This window comes from Cucumis melo, chromosome 6 (assembly GCF_025177605.1).
Source record: "Cucumis melo cultivar AY chromosome 6, USDA_Cmelo_AY_1.0, whole genome shotgun sequence".
NCBI lineage: Eukaryota > Viridiplantae > Streptophyta > Magnoliopsida > Cucurbitales > Cucurbitaceae > Cucumis > Cucumis melo.
Window position 1 is genome coordinate 2,785,181 of NC_066862.1, and position 19,436 is coordinate 2,804,616.

At 34.7% G+C, this 19,436-nt stretch overlaps 2 protein-coding genes across 5 annotated transcripts; one reads left to right on the top strand and one right to left on the bottom strand.

Moving 5' to 3' along the window:
• The first annotated feature begins 844 nt into the window (after nucleotides 1-844).
• LOC103483495 (cellulose synthase-like protein D1) lies at nucleotides 845-7,255 on the top strand. Its single transcript, XM_008440157.3, has 6 exons — nucleotides 845-1,719; nucleotides 2,024-2,453; nucleotides 3,112-3,492; nucleotides 4,355-4,730; nucleotides 5,197-5,599; nucleotides 5,921-7,255. Exons 1-6 carry the CDS (start codon nucleotides 1,109-1,111, stop codon nucleotides 6,861-6,863), a joined length of 3,144 nt encoding a protein of 1,047 aa, XP_008438379.1. The 5' UTR covers nucleotides 845-1,108; the 3' UTR covers nucleotides 6,864-7,255.
• Nucleotides 2,316-18,216, bottom strand: LOC103483494 (uncharacterized). 4 transcript variants are annotated; one of them, XM_051086011.1, is made up of 24 exons: nucleotides 17,573-18,216; nucleotides 17,405-17,466; nucleotides 16,811-16,948; nucleotides 16,396-16,671; nucleotides 15,498-15,584; nucleotides 14,981-15,082; nucleotides 14,805-14,870; nucleotides 13,761-13,862; nucleotides 13,619-13,680; nucleotides 12,560-12,604; nucleotides 12,341-12,414; nucleotides 12,126-12,193; nucleotides 11,349-11,417; nucleotides 11,151-11,251; nucleotides 10,988-11,069; nucleotides 10,805-10,883; nucleotides 10,588-10,675; nucleotides 10,351-10,504; nucleotides 9,366-9,557; nucleotides 9,218-9,277; nucleotides 8,563-8,858; nucleotides 8,020-8,125; nucleotides 7,630-7,732; nucleotides 2,316-2,463 (listed from the first exon to the last, which is right to left on the bottom strand). In XM_051086011.1, exons 1-23 carry the CDS (start codon nucleotides 18,126-18,128, stop codon nucleotides 7,679-7,681), a joined length of 2,919 nt encoding a protein of 972 aa, XP_050941968.1. In that variant the 5' UTR covers nucleotides 18,129-18,216; the 3' UTR covers nucleotides 2,316-2,463; nucleotides 7,630-7,678. The 4 variants fall into 4 exon arrangements, with proteins under 4 accessions (XP_050941968.1, XP_016899100.1, XP_050941969.1 ...); XM_017043611.2 differs by lacking the exon at nucleotides 2,316-2,463 and adding an exon at nucleotides 4,934-5,058; XM_051086012.1 differs by lacking the exon at nucleotides 2,316-2,463 and adding an exon at nucleotides 5,435-5,583.
• Nucleotides 18,217-19,436: the final 1,220 nt, after the last annotated feature.

Genomic DNA, 19,436 nt, shown 5'->3' on the forward strand with positions numbered 1-19,436 from the left:
GACAATCTTAATATGTTATTCAACATCATGGGAAGTAGTAAATTGGAAATTTTGACATCAAATTTAGATATCTTATAACAATGTGAGTTTTTCTTGTAATGAGTTGGGTTATAATTGTTTCTTTTTTTCTTCTCACTATTCATTTGTAAATTTAAAAATGCTTCTAAGATTAGGATCACACTCTAAATATTTGACCAAATATTACAAATTATGAAAATGAAAAAAATTAATATTTGTAATCATAAAAAAAAAAATTGTCACAACGTAAACTAAAGCAATTCGTATTTTTATAATATTGAGCATTATGCACTCTGCTCAAAATATTTTAAACACTTTACATATATACATGTATTCAATTATGCAAGATTACTACTCATGACACTGTAATAGATTTCTTTCGTGATATATTATCATTAGAGTATACATTTATATTGAGTTTTTAACATACATAAGGATTTAACAAGAGGTTTAGGAATCTCCATTCTTCCCTTAACCTTACTTAATATATGTATAGGTAAACTCAATGTAATATCAATAATTGTAATTAGCCCAATAGTAAATATATGTTTCAATCTCTTTATTGGGAGGATATATGTTTCAAGTCCACTTTTAGGTTAATAGTTAAAACTTAAAACACATTCTTTTAGTCTAAAGATTAATATGGATGGATGAATGAAGGAATGAAAAAGACCAATATATAAATATATAAAATGACTATAGTAATTGAAATTGTGAAATGGCATAGGGAGGGAGGGAGATAGGGAGGGAGAGAGAGAGAGAGAGAGAGAAAGCATGAAGAAAGGGAGAACGGCAGAAGCTAAAATTAGGAAAAAAACTTCTTCACCGTTCAAATAATTATCAAACTGATTCAACCTCGTCCTCTTTCTTCTTCCAAATTTCTATCACAAAATCTGACGTCCTCGATTCCTTTTTCCTCATTTAGCGATAGTGTCGATTTTCAAGCTGTTTTTACTTTCTTTGCAATTCAGAAATGGAAATTTTCATGTTGTTACATCAATTTCCAATTCGACGCCGATGATGCATTTCTAGCTGTAGCCAAAAAAAACAGGAAGAACAAACAATTACCTATATATTTTCATATATATAAATGGCGACTTCAAGCCCTAAGAAAACGCTTTCGAACTCACCGTCTTCCTCCGGCCGACCACCACAGGCAGTGAAATTTTCTCGCCGGACTTCAAGTGGCCGATTCGTAAGTCTCTCTCGAGACGAAGATTTAGACATGTCAGGCGATTACTCTGGCCAAACCGATTACATAAACTACACTGTATTGATGCCTCCGACTCCGGATAATCAGCCAGGGGGAGGCGGAACGGGTTCGGATTCGAAATCGGACGGTATGGCTAAGAGTCGATTCGGATCGGAGGCTCGAGGGTTGGTTAGGCGAGTAGGAGATTCAGAGGCGAACGGAGGAGATGGCGATGCGGGGAAGATGGATCGGAGAATGTCGGTGATGAAATCATCGAATAATAATAATAAATCAATGCTATTGAGAAGCCAAACTTCGGATTTTGATCACAATCGTTGGTTGTTTGAATCGAAAGGAAAATACGGAATCGGAAATGCGTATTGGCAGGATGGAGAACAAGATCATGGGTATGTTAGTGAAGGGATGAGTATGGCGGATTTCATGGACAAGCCATGGCGCCCACTCACTCGTAAAATCAAAGTTCCCCCCGCTGTTCTTAGCCCCTACAGGTAAATAATTATAACCCAAAACCAAATAAACTACACTATAATAACTCACCCATTATTGCAAATATCCTCTTAATCCTTTGATTAATTGTTGCACCAAAAAAGAGTTGAGGCCAAAAAAGAACACTAAAGCTCGTTACTCCAAACATTGCATTGATCAGTTTATCCAATCTATTAAGGATATGTTTGTGGTTGATCTTAAAATAGTAAAAATATATGTTTGTTTCATGAAGCTATAGATTTTTCTTCTAAAATTCATTTCTCACTTATAATGCAAAATAAACAAACCAATTGTCCTTTAAATCAGGCTGCTGGTGTTTATTCGAATGGTAGTATTGGCATTCTTCCTTGCATGGCGAATTCGAAACCCTAACCCTGATGCAGTATGGCTATGGGCAATGTCTATTGTTTGTGAGATATGGTTTGCTTTCTCATGGTTATTGGATATACTTCCCAAGCTCAACCCTATAAATCGAGCCACTGACCTCAACGCGCTTCGAGAAAAGTTCGACAAGGCCTCCCAGACCAACCCGACCGGGCGGTCTGACCTCCCCGGAGTCGATGTGTTTGTGTCAACAGCCGACCCGGAGAAGGAACCGCCACTCGTCACGGCCAACACCATCCTCTCAATCCTGGCCGCTGATTACCCTGTGGAAAAGCTCTCTTGCTACATTTCAGATGACGGTGGCGCCATACTTTCCTTTGAAGCCATGGCGGAGGCTGTTAAGTTTGCTGAGGTGCCATTTCCTATATTGAAATGAAATGTTTTAATACTTTTGCATGATGTCATTTTCTCTATCAATCATCCCTACTTTGACCAAAGATGCCCTAAAAAATTGGAAATTATTTCTATTTTAAATTACAAATTTGATACCTAATATTGGTTTGGACTTGAGGAAAGTTATAAAAATTTTAGAATTTAGTCGAAATGGATTGATAAAATCCAAAAAAATGATTCTTAAAGTATACTGTTTACAAGAATTTTGTATGAACTAAAATTTAATTATTTTTTCACCAAATTTACAAATATAACCATTTCTAGTACTGGGTTGTGTGGTTTTAATTTTTTTTTTCTTTCCTAAGCATCTATAGTTAAAAACACACTTGTTTTCTTAAAAATTGCAATATTACCTTAAGTTGTCATAAGGTTTAAAAAATTAAGTGACATTAATTAGGACACTGCGTGAACTAAACCAACATTTAGACATGTCGGCTTTGATCCAACATTCTAAAGGGTTTTCTGTTTCAAAAGATACTAAAATTTGAAATATTTAGAATAAAAGGATGTTGCACACAATAAACGAGAGGAGTATCGCTAGTAGTACTTAGTTAAAGAAAAAAGCTGTGTGTGTGAATTATGATTATGAAATTGATATATTTTGATGAGAGATACAGGTATGGGTACCGTTCTGCCGGAAGCACAACATAGAACCGAGAAATCCAGACAGTTACTTCAACGCAAAAACGGATCCGACGAAGAACAAGAAGCGGCCGGATTTTGTGAAGGACCGGCGGTGGATAAAGAGGGAGTACGACGAGTTCAAGGTCAGGATCAACGGGCTGCCGGATGCCATAAGGAAGAGGAGTGAAATGCACAACAAAAGAGAGGAAGACAAGGAGAAGAAACTAGCTCGAGATAAGAACGGCGGCGACACTCCGGCTGAGGCGGTCAAGGTCCTTAAGGCAACGTGGATGGCCGACGGTACCCACTGGCCTGGAACTTGGCTTAACTCAACCGCTGACCATTCCAAGGGTGACCACGCCGGCATTTTGCAGGTTCCATATGTTTAATTTGTTATCTTATTCTTTTGGTCTATTTTTTGAAGTTTAAATATTATATATATATATTTTTTCTAAAGTAAACAGAATCAGAATTGAAATTAAACATACCTGAAAAATACAATTATCTGAATAGAATTTAAACATTGGATTGTTTTTTTTTTTTTTTGGTGGTTGAGTCATTCTATTGATGACCACTAAATTTTACTTCACATTTGATTGACTTTAGTTTTTGTTTTTGAAAATTACTTTTACATGGTCACAATTATTTTGGTGTAACTTTTTACCAACATATTTAAATTCTTAACAAAAAAAAAAAAAAAAAATCATTTAAACCATTTTATTTTTGAAAATGAAGCTATTAACAACCGCTTCTACCTAATACTTTCTATGACTTGCTTATACATTATAGGATTATTCTCAAAATGTATTTAAAAATTGAAAGCTATAGAAAGTAGTTTTTTTAAAAAAAAAAAAACTTGTTTTTGTTTTCAATTTAGGTAAATATTCAAATGTTTACGTAGAAAATACGAGACACGTGACTATGAAATTGTGGGAAAAACAAACACAATTAAAAAAACAAGTTATTATTAAGTTGGGTCTTAGTATTTAAAATGCTCGTTTTTAAATATAGCAAAATAAATCAAAACATTTACAAATATAATAAATTTTTAATATCTATTAGTATAGTGTATTGTCGATAGACTATATGACATTTTACAATATTTGTAAATATCTGTTTAGTCATTTAAATCAGTTTCATGAACATTCCATTTATATATATATATATAATATCTAAAAACTTTATTATTGTTATTGATAGTTAAAACTTTTTTCTAACTCTTAAAAATGGACATAGGTAATGACAAAGGTACCAGAAAACGACCCAGTGATGGGGCATCCAGATGAAAACAAGTTGGACTTCACCGGAGTTGACATTAGAATTCCAATGTTTGCATACGTATCACGTGAGAAGCGGCCTGGCTATGACCACAACAAGAAGGCTGGAGCCATGAACGCCATGGTTCGAGCCTCAGCAGTTCTATCAAATGGCCCTTTCATTCTCAATTTGGACTGTGACCATTATCTCTACAATTGTCAAGCTATTAGGGAAGGAATGTGTTTCATGATGGATAGAGGTGGAGACAGGATTTGCTACATTCAATTCCCTCAGAGATTTGAAGGAATTGATCCTTCAGATCGCTATGCCAACCACAACACTGTCTTCTTTGATGGTAATTATTCTATACTTACGTCATAACCTTGCCTTCAATAAATTCAAAACAACTATTAAACTACAAGTTTAGTCTCCAAATTTTGAAGTTTGTATTTATTTGGTTCACGAACTCTTTAAAATCTGCTTATGATTTTTTAGCAAAGAATGATTTTGATTGCAAAGGAAGTTAAAAATATGTATGAGTACAATAAAAGCATTTTAAAATAGAACTTTAGTTACATGTCTGATGGTGTATTTAGGTAGTTTCATTTTAACAAGGAACTTTGACGTTCAGTCCCATCAAATACGTCCCCAATCTCTTGATTTTCATAGTCTTTATTCCAAACCTGCATGCCAAATATCCTCTAAATGTTTAAAAAGTGTTTTTAAACACTTAGAAAGCAATCCCAACGACATTAAATTTCCTATCTAGTTGTGTTGCATATTTCCCTACTTGATTAAAAGCTTTTCAACATTTGTTTTAGGTAATATGAGGGCATTGGATGGTCTTCAAGGCCCGGTCTACGTGGGAACTGGCTGCATGTTTAGGCGATACGCATTGTATGGGTTCAACCCACCAAGAGCAAATGAATACACAGGCATGTTTGGCCAAGTCAAGTCTGTAGCCAGAACTAATTACCAACCACAATCTGAGGAAGATGATTCTGACTCTCAACCTTTGACTTCACACCCTGACTTGGACCTCCCAAAGAAATTTGGAAGCTCTACCATTTTTACAGACTCGATCCCTGTGGCAGAGTTCCAAGGTCGTCCGCTTGCTGATCATATCTCTGTCAAGAATGGTCGGCCCCCTGGTGCCCTACTCATGCCTCGTCCACCACTTGATGCCCAAACTGTCGCTGAGGCTGTTGCTGTCATCTCATGTTGGTAAGCTTCTGAGTTTGATAGTAGTTTCTAACCATGTCTATTCAATTCTCTAATTCAAAGTGTCTAAACTTTCAATATTGTTTATATTAACTTTCCAAAATTTATAAAGCATTTCATAAATTTCTGAACTACTAACGACCTTTTAAACATTCTTCAACGCTCAAGAACCTATTATACTCATTGAAATTTGGAAAACTTATGGAACACCAATTATACTCCTTAACGCAACTTTCAAACTAGTAATTTAACCTCTAAGATTAACATTATTCTCATTCTAGTTGAAGATGAAAGTTATATATCCTTTTTTTTTTTTGAGTGCAGGTATGAAGACAAGACTGAATGGGGAGAGAGAATTGGATGGATTTATGGGTCTGTGACAGAAGATGTGGTAACTGGATATAGGATGCACAATCGTGGGTGGCGGTCAGTTTATTGTATCACCAAGCGTGACGCCTTTCGTGGCACAGCACCAATCAATCTCACAGATCGTCTTCACCAAGTGCTTCGGTGGGCCACTGGTTCAGTCGAAATCTTCTTCTCCAAAAACAATGCTTTTCTTGGAAGCAAACGCCTCAAATTCCTTCAACGTGTGGCCTATCTAAATGTTGGAATTTACCCATTCACTTCCATTTTCTTGGTCGTATACTGCTTTCTCCCAGCACTTTCCCTCTTCTCAGGACACTTCATAGTGCAAGGCTTAAACGTTGCCTTCCTTATCTATCTTCTCATCATCACCGTTTGCCTTTGCCTTCTATCTCTCCTTGAAGTAAAATGGTCAGGCATTGCCTTAGAAGAATGGTGGAGAAATGAGCAGTTTTGGGTCATTGGTGGAACCAGTGCCCATCTTGCTGCAGTCATTCAGGGACTTCTCAAAGTCATAGCTGGGATCGAAATCTCCTTCACCCTTACATCCAAATCGGCCGGGGAAGACGAAGATGACATTTATGCTGATCTATACTTAGTCAAATGGACGAGTCTGTTCATAATGCCACTAACGATCATGATTGTTAACATTATTGCAGTAGTAATTGGATTCTCAAGGACTGTGTACAGTGTGATACCACAATGGAGTAAGCTGGCTGGAGGTTTATTCTTTAGCTTTTGGGTGTTGGCTCATATGTACCCATTTGCCAAAGGGCTGATGGGCAGAAGAGGAAGGCTCCCAACTATTGTCTATGTGTGGTCAGGGCTGCTTTCGATCACTGTCTCTTTGCTATGGATATCTATCAGCCCACCTGACTCTGATGGAACTCCTCAGGTATGATTTTTTTTCTTCTAATTTTAATCAATGGGGATATCGAGAACCATACGTCTTACATTATACTTATGGTTCGCCCCTACTAATTTTCGAGGTTTCCTCACTCCAAAGCTAGCTCCAAAAGATAACAAAAGTTTCCAAGTAATTAAATTTTCCACCTGTTTCTCTTCTCTTTCTTTAGTATTATCCAGTAATACTGCAAGAGAAGTGATGATTTATGTTCGGGACAAAAAGTATAATTGTATTGTGTATATTAGTATTGGTCTAGTTGGAGCTGTTGTAGTGATAGACGTTTTGATCTATGATGTAAATTCTTAAAGATATCTTGAGATACAGAAGTGAAAAGTATGAATCAATACTAATGTCTTCTCTCCTCTCTCATGGATTTTAGGTTTTTACCCACAATCTGTAATATTGCCAAATTTATAATCATTAGGCCTTTCTCTCCCCAGAAAAAAAAAATCAAATCGCTCCAAAAACTATTCTACTTCCAAAAAGTACTAGTTCGTCAAAATTCATTTTCAAACAGGATCTGATTTAGATTCATAGAGAATATGCAAATATGTATATATATATGTAATATATATGTAATTTAAAAGACAAATATTAACTATCAACCTTGCTAATAGTGAGAGGCCAAGAGCAGAGGATATGGTACAATTAAAGCTTATATATATGGTTCTTTTCCCTTTTTTAGTTGTAGTGTAAAATTGACTAGGACCCTAGCAGGATATAATGATTGATATACAAGATAAACAAATTGGAAACTTACGTGCACTGCTACCAGAAAATAGCCGCTGGATAGATGAGTAAGTTGTTTATCATACAAGAAAATCACGAACCCGAACCGGTCTCTTTATTGCATTTGTAAAACCCTACACATGAGATATTTCAATAAAAAACACGTCGCAACAACTAAAGATAGAAAATTAATTTTCAAAACTTGAAAAGGAATTTTATGGTACACAAAACTTTTGCTTCAATTTCTTTGAGACCTCAAAAACATGTCCATGAAATCAAACAAAGACCTGAAGTTTCTATATGTATTTGGAATTAAGGGGCGAATGATAATCAAATTAGATAGCAAGTCTAATAAAAGGCACAAGATATCACAGAAGAAGATTTGGAGGGAATATTATCGTATTTAAGCTATAATTGTTACCTCATTAAATTTAAACAGCAATGGACGAAGATCTCTTTGCAACGTAATTTCCTTGTTGTCAATGGAATCGGTAGTTTGAAAGCCTTTACTGCCTGGTTTTCGGAACCTGGTTTCAAAAACTATATAGATTAAGGTCCTCCTATGAAACATTAAGCTTATGAATGATAATAATTTAAAACTTGGTACGGTAACATTAGTTAAAACAAAGCTTCAGAATTTACTTAATAAGGACAAAAAAAAAAAAGGTACAAGTTTACAAAAGCACTGCAGGAAAATCGATTTCAGCTTCTACATCAAGATTGCTTTCTTTCATCAAGAAATAGAAAAAATGACTAAGCAGAGTTTCTGTTATCAATACCAAAAAATGAATGCTTAATCAAAATTGAATATAAAGCATAAACCACCATATTACAAACAATTAGAAGAGAATTTACTGTCGCTTTCTTTATCAAAGATAATCTTGCCAGAAAATAAAAAAGAAATAGAAAGTTATAAAGCACGGATCAAGTTCTCTATTCTAGATTTCAAGAAAACATTATATACCTATCAAAAAAACTTGAGGAACCCAAGGAGGGGTTTTTCCGGACTCCGGAGGACTTTAGATTAACACCTGGAGCAGAGTTCCCATCGGAAGCTGAAGTTGAGGTACTAGGATGGTGCTGCGCTGAATGTGATTTTTGAGCTTCTGTGTTGTTTTTAGCCGATAAAGCTACGCAGTCCGTTTTCCTGAGTGCACCTTTTGAAGATTTGTCCCTGGAGCCTTCGTGGTTTACCTTCTTGGCATCTGATAGAGGCTCCAATTTTGCATTGCTCCCTTGCAAGATTTTTTTATTCTCAACCTATGCATACAATAGATAAGTCAATCAATCAGTCTCAAAAGGCTAATCGCTATACTAGGTACAAAGTTTTATGGCGAACACTTCTAAAGAAAATTCTAAAAAAATGCTCAGTTATACTAGCTGGTAAAAATAACCACCCAGTCCTAATTTTACAGAAATTTATGACGCCAAATGGTGATTCAAAGAAGCTTATCCCAGTCAAATTGTGAATATACAAGGGAGGACTACCAAGAAGAAACAAATAAAAATTTATTTATATACAATTTTGAACATTTCGATCAAGTTTGCAAATGCAAGAGGGAAAGTAAAGGATGTAAAGAATTTCAGTAAACAATTATACGTAGAATAGTTTATCTCACCTCATGAACCAATAATTGCTTCATAGCTAATGCAAGTACGTTATGGCAGCTTTCATATTCCTGAATGATTGAGAAAATAAAAAACTTAGACCAACAACGGTAAAGTAAAAAGAAAATAAGCCACCAAGAGTATGACAATAACTCGGACCTTAAAGCAAACAAATCCATCTATGGGGGGATCTAAAGCAAGAACTGAACCATCTAATGTTGCTTCATGTCTGGAGCTATTGGAATGAGGATCTGTTTTTATTTGCTTGTACGAGATAGCATAAGACACCATGACATTAACTAACTGAGTGAAATCATCCTTCTCTTTTTCCGACAGTAGGTGCATTGCCCTCTATAAAGATAGGCGAGAACATAAAGTATCAGCAAAAGTTAGAGATAAAATTTTTATTTACCATTTTTATCGATAAGAACATGCATAATAACAATATTTAAAAGTAAATAAATAAATATCCAAGAAAACCACTTCAAGGATAACAAATATAAGAATCCTGGTAAAGGCTACAGAGATCAACACAAAAGGAAGGGAAAAAAATTTCAATGTGTCAACAAAAAAATCATTGGAATATCTTGTTAGACAAGAAATAGAAAATAAAGTGTAAATCGTGAGACATAAAAATAACTGTAAATAAAGTGCGGCTAATGATGTCACACAAGTGAATATAGTTCCAAAACTCCCTCAGGTCCCTCTTCTTTTTAGCATTTTTCAATCCTCTTCTTCCATGTTTCCGAAAAGCAGTCACGATTGTAGTTTGTAATCAAATAAGGCTAAATTCACCCTCGCCCTTTCAAATTTGAACTATGTGGTTACAGCACTCATGGAGATGTTTGGGGAAAGCATTTTGATTGGTGGGATTCAAATCCTATTTATGTTTGGGGCAAGGGTTATGGAAGTTGGTAATAAATCTTGTCTTTACACACAATTTGATAAAAAGCAATTGCATTTTAATCCCCCACTTCATTATCTTCATACTACTCTCACAAATTCTCTACTTTCTGGAGACATGATAAGCAAAAACATCAAAAAGAGAAATAAAATGTCAGTCAATTTTGAGAAAAAGAAAAAATATATAGTTTGGCAAAAAAAAATATAGAATGCAAAGACCAAAATAGAAGTCAGCAATTACCGGTTTAAGAGTTCGAGGTGATATAATATGCAATAAAGGTGAAACCAAGTCTTCCACAAATGTCTTAGAGTTTATATGCCTTGAAATAAGTGGAGGAACTCTGCAATGCCAAGACCTCAAATTTTCCATCTTTTCCAATACCAGTGCCCGACATCTGGTAGCACAAGAAGTAAATCACCAATTTATAACGCCAAAGTGTCCGACATTTTTATCATTATTGAGTAGACTCGAAGATACCTTTGATAAGATTTAGGCCATTCAATATTTGGTCTTTGAACTTGAGCCACCAACCGATGTATGGTAATTATAGAAGAAGGCTGATAAACTATAATGATTTACATATATATAGAGAGAAAGAGAGGGTTAGAATGTAGGATAAATAATTTAAATGGCCAAAACTTTGCAGTTGCATTATAAATTAAAAGAAACTTGACAGATGCTAAAAGCTTTTCACCATTAAGGATCATTTGATGTGTCTGCATGATATACTGGTTCATAAGATCTGAAACTCCAAGCATTTCAAGGCATTTGACCTTCAAAGTTCAAATATCATTTCATATTTTCAGAAATCATATTGGTTGTTGCATAAAATCAGAAAGAACTTTTTAAAAAAATATAAAGAATTTCTTTAACTTACAGTCTTCTGCATCACTGGATCATGATAATTAAGCTGCAGAATATTTTCATGAATCCCATCCAAAATCAACTCATAATCACCACTGCAAATTCAAGGACAAAAAACTACAGCATGTTCTAAACATGATATCAAAAACACAGGATGAAATAATCTCAATACTCACCGATATGATAAAAGTGAGTACAAATATTCAATTTTGTCACATGCGTTCCTGGATTTACTATCTGATCTACTTTGAAGCTTCAATTTTCTTGTATGAAAAATCTAACCAAGATAAATACGGTCAAAGACAGATATAGTGAAAATGAAATTAAAGTATTCATTGCCCAAAACATAACATGGAATCATTGATGGCCATTACCTCTTTCCAAATGTCAAAGACACTTCTAGACATATCCTTTTGTCCAACCACTTGAGAACCAACCTCCTCCTATTGATCAGAAGTTCATAAGGTTCAAACGCTTTACCCAGCAAAAGAACTTTATTAACCAGCATGTTTATAGGACCAACTTAGTGAAGCCTTTTAGATTTGATTGCTGATAAAGGCATATTAAGACATTTAAAGGAAAACAATATTATAGAATTACCACTGGTCCACTGCAAGCTCAACTTTCAACTTTTTACGGAGTCAAAAAACCTTATTGACTACCATGTATATAGAAGAGAATCAATTGACTGAAGCTTTATAGATTTGATCACGAGTAAAGAACAATAGTTCGTCTCGTTTAACATGAGACACCTAGATGAAGATCAACTTTAAGGCATGTACAACACTCTTTACTGGTACATTGTCTTTCCGTTTTAACATAGAGCAGAAGTTGGATGAATGTTTTCTTTAATTTTGCAAAAAAGAAAAATTACTTCAATCCTTTCTCACTGTCTGACTTTATCATTTATGCTGAAACAGCACAAGGAAAAATGTTCACAATATATAGGCTGGTCCACAGGAACAAGTTGTACCTCTATTCATAATTTTCAACTTAACCATGAAAAGAACTGCAACTGAAACTGAAAATATCAGACTCAACCTTGCCCCATAAGAAAAAACAATCCATAGAGGAGAATAATATAAAAAGCCTTGCTGTATTAAGGGCTAAAAAGAACAATCCATAATGAAGATGAAATGCAAATATCTTACTGCGGAAAGGGTTTCTCTCTTCTTGTAGAGAAACTGAAGGGTGTTCAGACAAGACCGAATGTCACATTCTGTATAGTAACAAAGATCATTAAAGATTAATACAATGGTTGGAATACTGATTTAGTTCTTTAATGCAAAAAATTGTAATGCCAGTGGAAGCAGGAAATAGATGCACGGTACAAATGCATGCAGACTAAAAACAAAATAGATTTCACCTGTAAACTGTGCAAGTGCTGAAAGAGCTGCAGAACTTGATCTCATTCCCTCTTGGTTACATATGTACTTGAGTCTAAAATAACAAAATTTAATGAATGAACAAAAAGATAAATCATAATAACAAATTTTCAAAAATTAAGATTGTTTAGATATTTTAATCCAAAAGTTCTTTATTATTATTAGAGAATCACATCTAACAGTAATGAGTGAATTTTTACCTGCTCACTATACGACTGATGGTTGGCTGAACAAATACATGAACCCTGAAATATGGGAGCGGATAATGCATACATATAGTTGTTAAAACGTATAGAGTACAAATAGAAAGAATTAAAAAAAACAAATAAAAGTAAAAGAACAATTAGCAATCACATAAAGGCTATGAATTCTATTCTTCCCCTCCTTTCTTTAATAGGAAAGTTTCAATTACCAAATCATAAGAGCTTAAACCTAATTTGTAAGAATTACTAATTGCTACTCTGGCCATAAATAACAGCCTTTTTCTCTAGATATGGTAGTAAAAGAAATAAACTGATGGATACTTCAGGCTCACTAATTCAAGCATGCATGAACAGAAAAGCTAAAAGTCCAAATTTCTCAAACACGAGTACCTATAAATTTGAACAGTACATACAAAGACAAGACATCAAAATGGCAACTTCTAAATCCAACAAATAAAAACTACTCTGAGATATAATTCATAATCACATAAATATAGTGCCCTTTATCCCTTAGTGCATCCTCTATCATCAACAATCCAAAAAATAAATTGTCAGGTACTTAAGCGCTTTGGAAAACCACACCCCAAAAGTTAGTCAATGGGGTGGGAGAGTCAAACGACTAAGTACCACATTGGTCATTCCATTCTAACCAATGTGGGAAAAAGGCATCCCATACTACCTTGATTCCTAACAATACCCCATCTCCGGAAAGCCGACATCCTAGCAACCTTTTACTAGGCCACATCCGGTCAGAACTCTACAACATCGACAACCGACTTTGATACCATTGTTAAGTACTTAAACACCATGGAGAACCACACCCCAAAAGCTAGCTATTGGGGTGGGAGAGTCCAAGCCACTTAAGTACCACACTGATCATCCCATTCTAAGCAGTGTGAAACAAAGGCATCCCATACTACCTTGGATCCTAACATAAACAATACATTCCATGATCAATTTATGCCAAGGTGGTGAAGATAATAATTTAGTATAAATATTATCTATAAGCAATATTGATACCTTTTAATGTTCTAAAGTTACATTTGAAGGACTTACTTTGCCACCAGACGCAATGATCTCAACGCGGGTGCATATAGGTCATTACATATACATATCACCTGTATATTTAAGTATGATTAAACAGAGTTACATGGTTAAGTGGAGGGAAGGGGCAGTAGAAATAACAACTTTGCCTCACAGGTCTTATCAAAGAAACACTTCTTTGCCCTTTCTTGGAGGATCTTTTCCCTGGCTGGTCTTTAGAACCATTTTCCCTCTCAGCCTTTTTGTCCGCAGAGACCTGTAAAAAACACATAATGATAATGTATAAGAATATTATGTCATTCAAAATGACGTGTGAAAAAATCAGTACCTTTATAATTGTAAGTACAAATCATTGCATGGTTAGGTTAGCACACAAAATTTCCATGCTCAGCAAATAGGATTGAGAAAAGAAGCTCTAATTTTCAAGCATTTTAGGTTCAAATTTATTTTAGCAACCTACCTTTGATATCAAACAATATTAGAGAAAATAATTTGTCATATTATTCATACAATTAAGAGTACAATTTAGATATAAAACTACAGTTGGGTGATAAAAATAGAAAAGGAAACTCGTGATCAGTCTCCTAGAAACTAATTAATTACCAAAAGAAATATAGCATATATATAGTCTAATATTAAGAAATAATAGTAATGATAAATAAATAAATCATTTTATTTTTAAAAATTGTCTCGCCATAACCAAACAGATGTTTCATTCTCAACAATTTTACAGAATAAATTTTTACAAGATACAGTTACATGGATAGAACATTGCAATAAAAAGGTAGGAAGGCCCAGCCCAAGCCGATGCTACCAAAGTCTCTTGTCTCTCTTCCAAATGTTACAAGGAAATTTAAATTTATAAGGACATAAATCCTTGGAGAGGGTTTTACCAATCCATACATCGTCCCAAAAATTGGTGGTAGCTCCACTTCCACATGCCTAATTCCTTTTTAGGAGAGGTCCTCTACATAGACAGTTCTTTACAACCCTTGAAGATGGGAGGGAGAAGAAGCCAAGCTAAAAAAAATGTTTGATTAAATTTATTGACGTTCATGCCACTAGAACCTTCCTCCACAACAATAAGAAGAAAAAAAACCTATGTTTTCTTATCTGTTTAAGCAAGATAAGTCATAAGATCTCATTTATAGAAAACTTTAATAAACTATCCCAGGGAAACAATACAAAATATACTTACCATCTTTAGAATGACATCCACTGCACCCTTGCCATCACCTAGCGCTCCATCAATTTCATCAATTACCTGCGTCAGTTGAATTGGTTATTAGCAACTTCTAAAAGAAAAGCACTAAACAGCATCTCTTTCCTTATTTTCACTTTACAAATTTAGGCGTTCAATATGTAAAAACCAACCAGACAATTAGGCCTGGCATCTCCTAATACAGAATTCATCTGAATGGCATCAAGAATTTTAGATTCAATTGTTGATGACGACCGATCATCACTAGCATTGACCTGCATAAAAAGTTAGGACCTAGTTAAAACTAGCAGAAGTTTTATGAGAAATTCAAGGTGAAGTATTGAACATCAAATATACAAATATGATATCATGGAAAAGCTTACAAATAAGATAAGATAACCCAATAACATTTAACCCAAACGGAAAAAAGAAAGTATGTGAATCAGTTCACATCTCTTTCTGATGATGATAGCATGGCATGTGAAAGATATAGAGTATCAAATACTGACATATACATCAACAAGTTAACCCTTGGGCGGCCTCAACTAATAAGATGTTGCATTTGTATGTATGAAACTGAAAAGTAATAGCTTTAGGCTAATAAAATATTAACAAACAAAGACCAAAAATATATGCTGACTTATGAAAAAAACTTAATTGCCTTTTTCTGCATGAAAAACAACAACAAACCTCCACGACATGATAGCCACAATGTTTGGCAGCCACGTGAGCAAGTGTAGTTTTGCCAAGTCCTGGTGGACCACAGAGTAAAAGAATCTGCAGTAATAACAAGATTATTTTCTCTAATTATAACTCAAGAAAAATGCAGTATAATTCATCACTTAAAAGTGTGAGGTAGGGATGAGCCAATAATAACAATTGTTCATTAAATCCTTAGATTGTACAGGAAGATAAAATTACGATTCGAGATATTTAACAAACAAGGAAATTGAAGGAGTAAACTACAAAAATAAGCTTTTCAACTTTATGCAACCAACTAACCCAGTTAAATAAACAAATTAATGAAGAAAATAAGGAAATAATTGCATATTGGGAAGTGCCACCGGGTTTATCAGAGCTACTTGTTACTTGTTGGTGAATCAAGTTTCCCTATTACACCACTAGAAGTGGCTGCATACTTTAATGTGCTTAGACGTGCCAAGTGTCCCATTGAACCGGAAAAGAAAAGGGAGGCAGAGAGACAAGCAGCGCTGAAACAGGTTATAAAAATAAAAAAATAAAAAAAAGGAGAGAGAGAGAGTAAAAAGGGGGAAATGGAAGAAGAAGAATATTAAGATGGTAAGATACTAAAGCTTGCAACAACTCAGAGATATGGCCATCGACCAATAAAGCTCGAAACAAGTACATCTTCCTTTTTGGTTTCTGTTTTATGAAAGCTACTACTTAGCGAGAACACCTCTAATAGGGCTTCTTAAATGTCATCAAGAAATAACTTCAAATCAAAGCACAGTTGAAGGACACTAACTTATTCTGGTAGAATAATCCAACCTTCAGAAGTCAAAACCGAAACATACAGTATGATTTTCAACAACGTTTCAATCATCAATTTTATTTATAATGTTGATACCTTGTGTTCTGGTGGACTTGGAAGTCTACTTTTCTTGCTCCATTTATCCTGAATGCCTTCTGTAGTAACTTTTTGATTATCTGAAAAAGTAGAATCTCGAAAATTACCAGCTTTCCATCCTGGAAACTTATTCTTCCTAGTAGAACTCAAGCTAGAGAGCTTATGATGCTGAGCCATGGAAGAGTGTCGCCTTAAAGAAGATAAAACTTCGTCTGATGTAGTCCTGATTTCAGAACCAAAAACACATGAATCCCATTGTTTTAGCCATAGAAGAACCTGCATACGAGACCATTTATAAAGATATAATTTGAAACCAAAGAAAAAAATATTCAACGCGATTAAATTTCTAATAGATTTCTGCAACAGAGAAACAATAATTCAAATGCTCATAGACGTGATAACATAAAATACATGCCTCGCGATTTGTTTGTTCGTCACTGAGAAGCTCTGTAAAAGAACTTGGAGCATATTTGTCCACCCAAAGTCGCTCATGCACCACTGGTTCTTGAGGGAGCATTGCATCAAGCTGAGTATCATAACTAGCCTCCAACGTCTATAATTCATAGAGTGACTCGTCAGACACTAATTAAGATAAGTAGAGAAAATGTTGATGAGGAGAGAATTAGGAACACTAATTAATCTAAATATTAACTAAAATATACTAATTATCCTAATTCTCTCCTCATCAAATGTGGTAAAAAAATATTGGAAGAAAGTGTATCTGTTATTGGTGGGTGGGGGGAATATGAATCATATGGGTACAACTTGTAAGACTTCAACAACCTTTTTCACAGTTTCAAATTCTCACAATAAAATCTAAACTGATACAAGGGAGAAATTGACCGATTGAATTGTTAAATTACTGTTGAGCAACTTAATTCAACTTACGAACTCTCATGATCACTTGTACAGTACTTTCACCTAAAAAACCGTGGGGTTGCTGATAAATGATTATACGATAGTTATTTTTGGTATCTTGAGTGAGCACAAAATCTATAACTTTGCATACCTTGGTCAAAGCCTCCTTTTCCGCTCTTTCCAGTAAAACATTGATATTTTCTTGCATAATACCTGGAAAGCAGATTTAGATAAATTGGCAAAATGATGAACAAATTAACCATTTCAACCCCGAATGTGACTAAAACACTCAAAACTACCAAAAAATATATATTGCTACCTCCATGACGCTCTTTCAAGTCCAATTTCTTCGATCCTTCCTTGTCCCCAAATCGACTCAACTTTGCATAAACTCTCTCATCGCTATCTGGTGCCGTTATCGAAATAAAATCGCCATCTATTTCCGAAACAACCCTAAAAACAGTATTTTCCTCCACTGCCAAACTCGTTTCTTCTTCCACCATAGAATTATTTTCGGTAGGCGGTAAATATCGAAGCCAATCCTCCTCGTTCTCCACTACTGGCTTGTCAGTCCTGCTTCTCTTCCCTCCTGAAGGCTCCACGTCGTCCAAAACCGAATCCACCGGTACATCAGCATCGTCCGATCTCAGTCGCTTGAGCCCATTCGCTGAAGAAGATTCGGTGACCGAATTTAGTGCAGCACTGGAGAAATCGGGCGAGTTCGATTGCAGAATTGGACTGTCTGATGACTCTTTTTCCCGCTTTTCTTCGTCCTCTTCGATTTCGTACATTTCAGGTTCCAAATAATCTTCATAGAGATGAAAGTCTGATTCAAGAAGTTCGAGCTCGTCGGGAAGAGGAATGTCCATATCCATTTAGCCGTTCTTCGACAACAATGATCAATTCGCCTCTCCGGTGACTGGCAAATGAGCTCTCGTCTTTGACAACGGCGGGAGGTGGACTGGGAATTATAATCTTCATAGATTTATGGCGGGAACCGCTCCAACCGGGTCGGATCGTTTGGTGCGGGTCGGGCGGCCCACTTTCTTTTGCAATTTGGAGCTGATTTTCATCGTTACTTTTCTTTGTTTAAAAATAAAACAAATATATATATACATATCTCGTCACTAATCATTAATTTAAAAGATAAAAGCATGTGCATACCTTTAGCTACCATTTTAAATTAAATTTAGAACAAAAGTAGTTTTATAAAAAAAGCTAGTTTACTCTAAAACACTTCGAAACCAATTTTTTTAAACGAATTTTATCGATCTTTAATGGTTAATCTCTTTATGCTAAGCTGTGGCTATGGCTTCTAATCAATTCTTGTGATCGATTTGGCCAACTCTAGTTGTCACTACCGCCCCAAAAACTATTTTACAGTAATTTGAAATTAGTAAAAATGTTTTTTAGTATATAACAAACAAAAAAAACGTGCATATAAAAGTGTCTTAGGGTGAAAATGATCGTAAAAATAAAAAAATATGAGTCATTCCAAACAACAGATGGAATTTATTCAGGGTTAGGATTATGCAGTAATATAACAACCACCTCTTGTTAAATATTGTTTTTAAACCTTCAATTTAGTCATAATAAACATTATTTCAAAACTTTCACTCGGTACCGTTTTCACTATTTGTCATCCATTGTTTATTATTTATTACAATGTTTACTATTTTGTTATTAAACTAAAATAATTTATACCACAAACAGAAATTATTATAACTCAAACTAAAATAATTTATATACGAACACAAACTATTATAGCTAAATTATAGTAATTCGATACTACAATAATTTGCTCATTACTCAAAATACCCCTATTGTTTAAGGTATGAGACTGAAATTTTGAACTTCAAAGTTTACAAACGTAATAGGTAGATAGATTATATTATATTCAACACCCTTTCTAGCACACACGCGTGGAGTATGCAAACATATTTACATATACTGTGTGTTAATTATCGTTGATAGCTCCTCAGGCCCAGCTGGAAAAAAAAAAGGCTCCTTGCCCAACTTGTCAAAGATTGTATCACTTTCTCTTTTAGGGAAATGAATATCCAAACACTTCTTACAAGAGAGATAAGAAGGAAGTTTCAAAAAAGTGCATAGGTACCTGAAAACAACATTCCCAAATTAGTTTGATACTCAATACAACTAATTTGAGTTTAATGCAACATTTG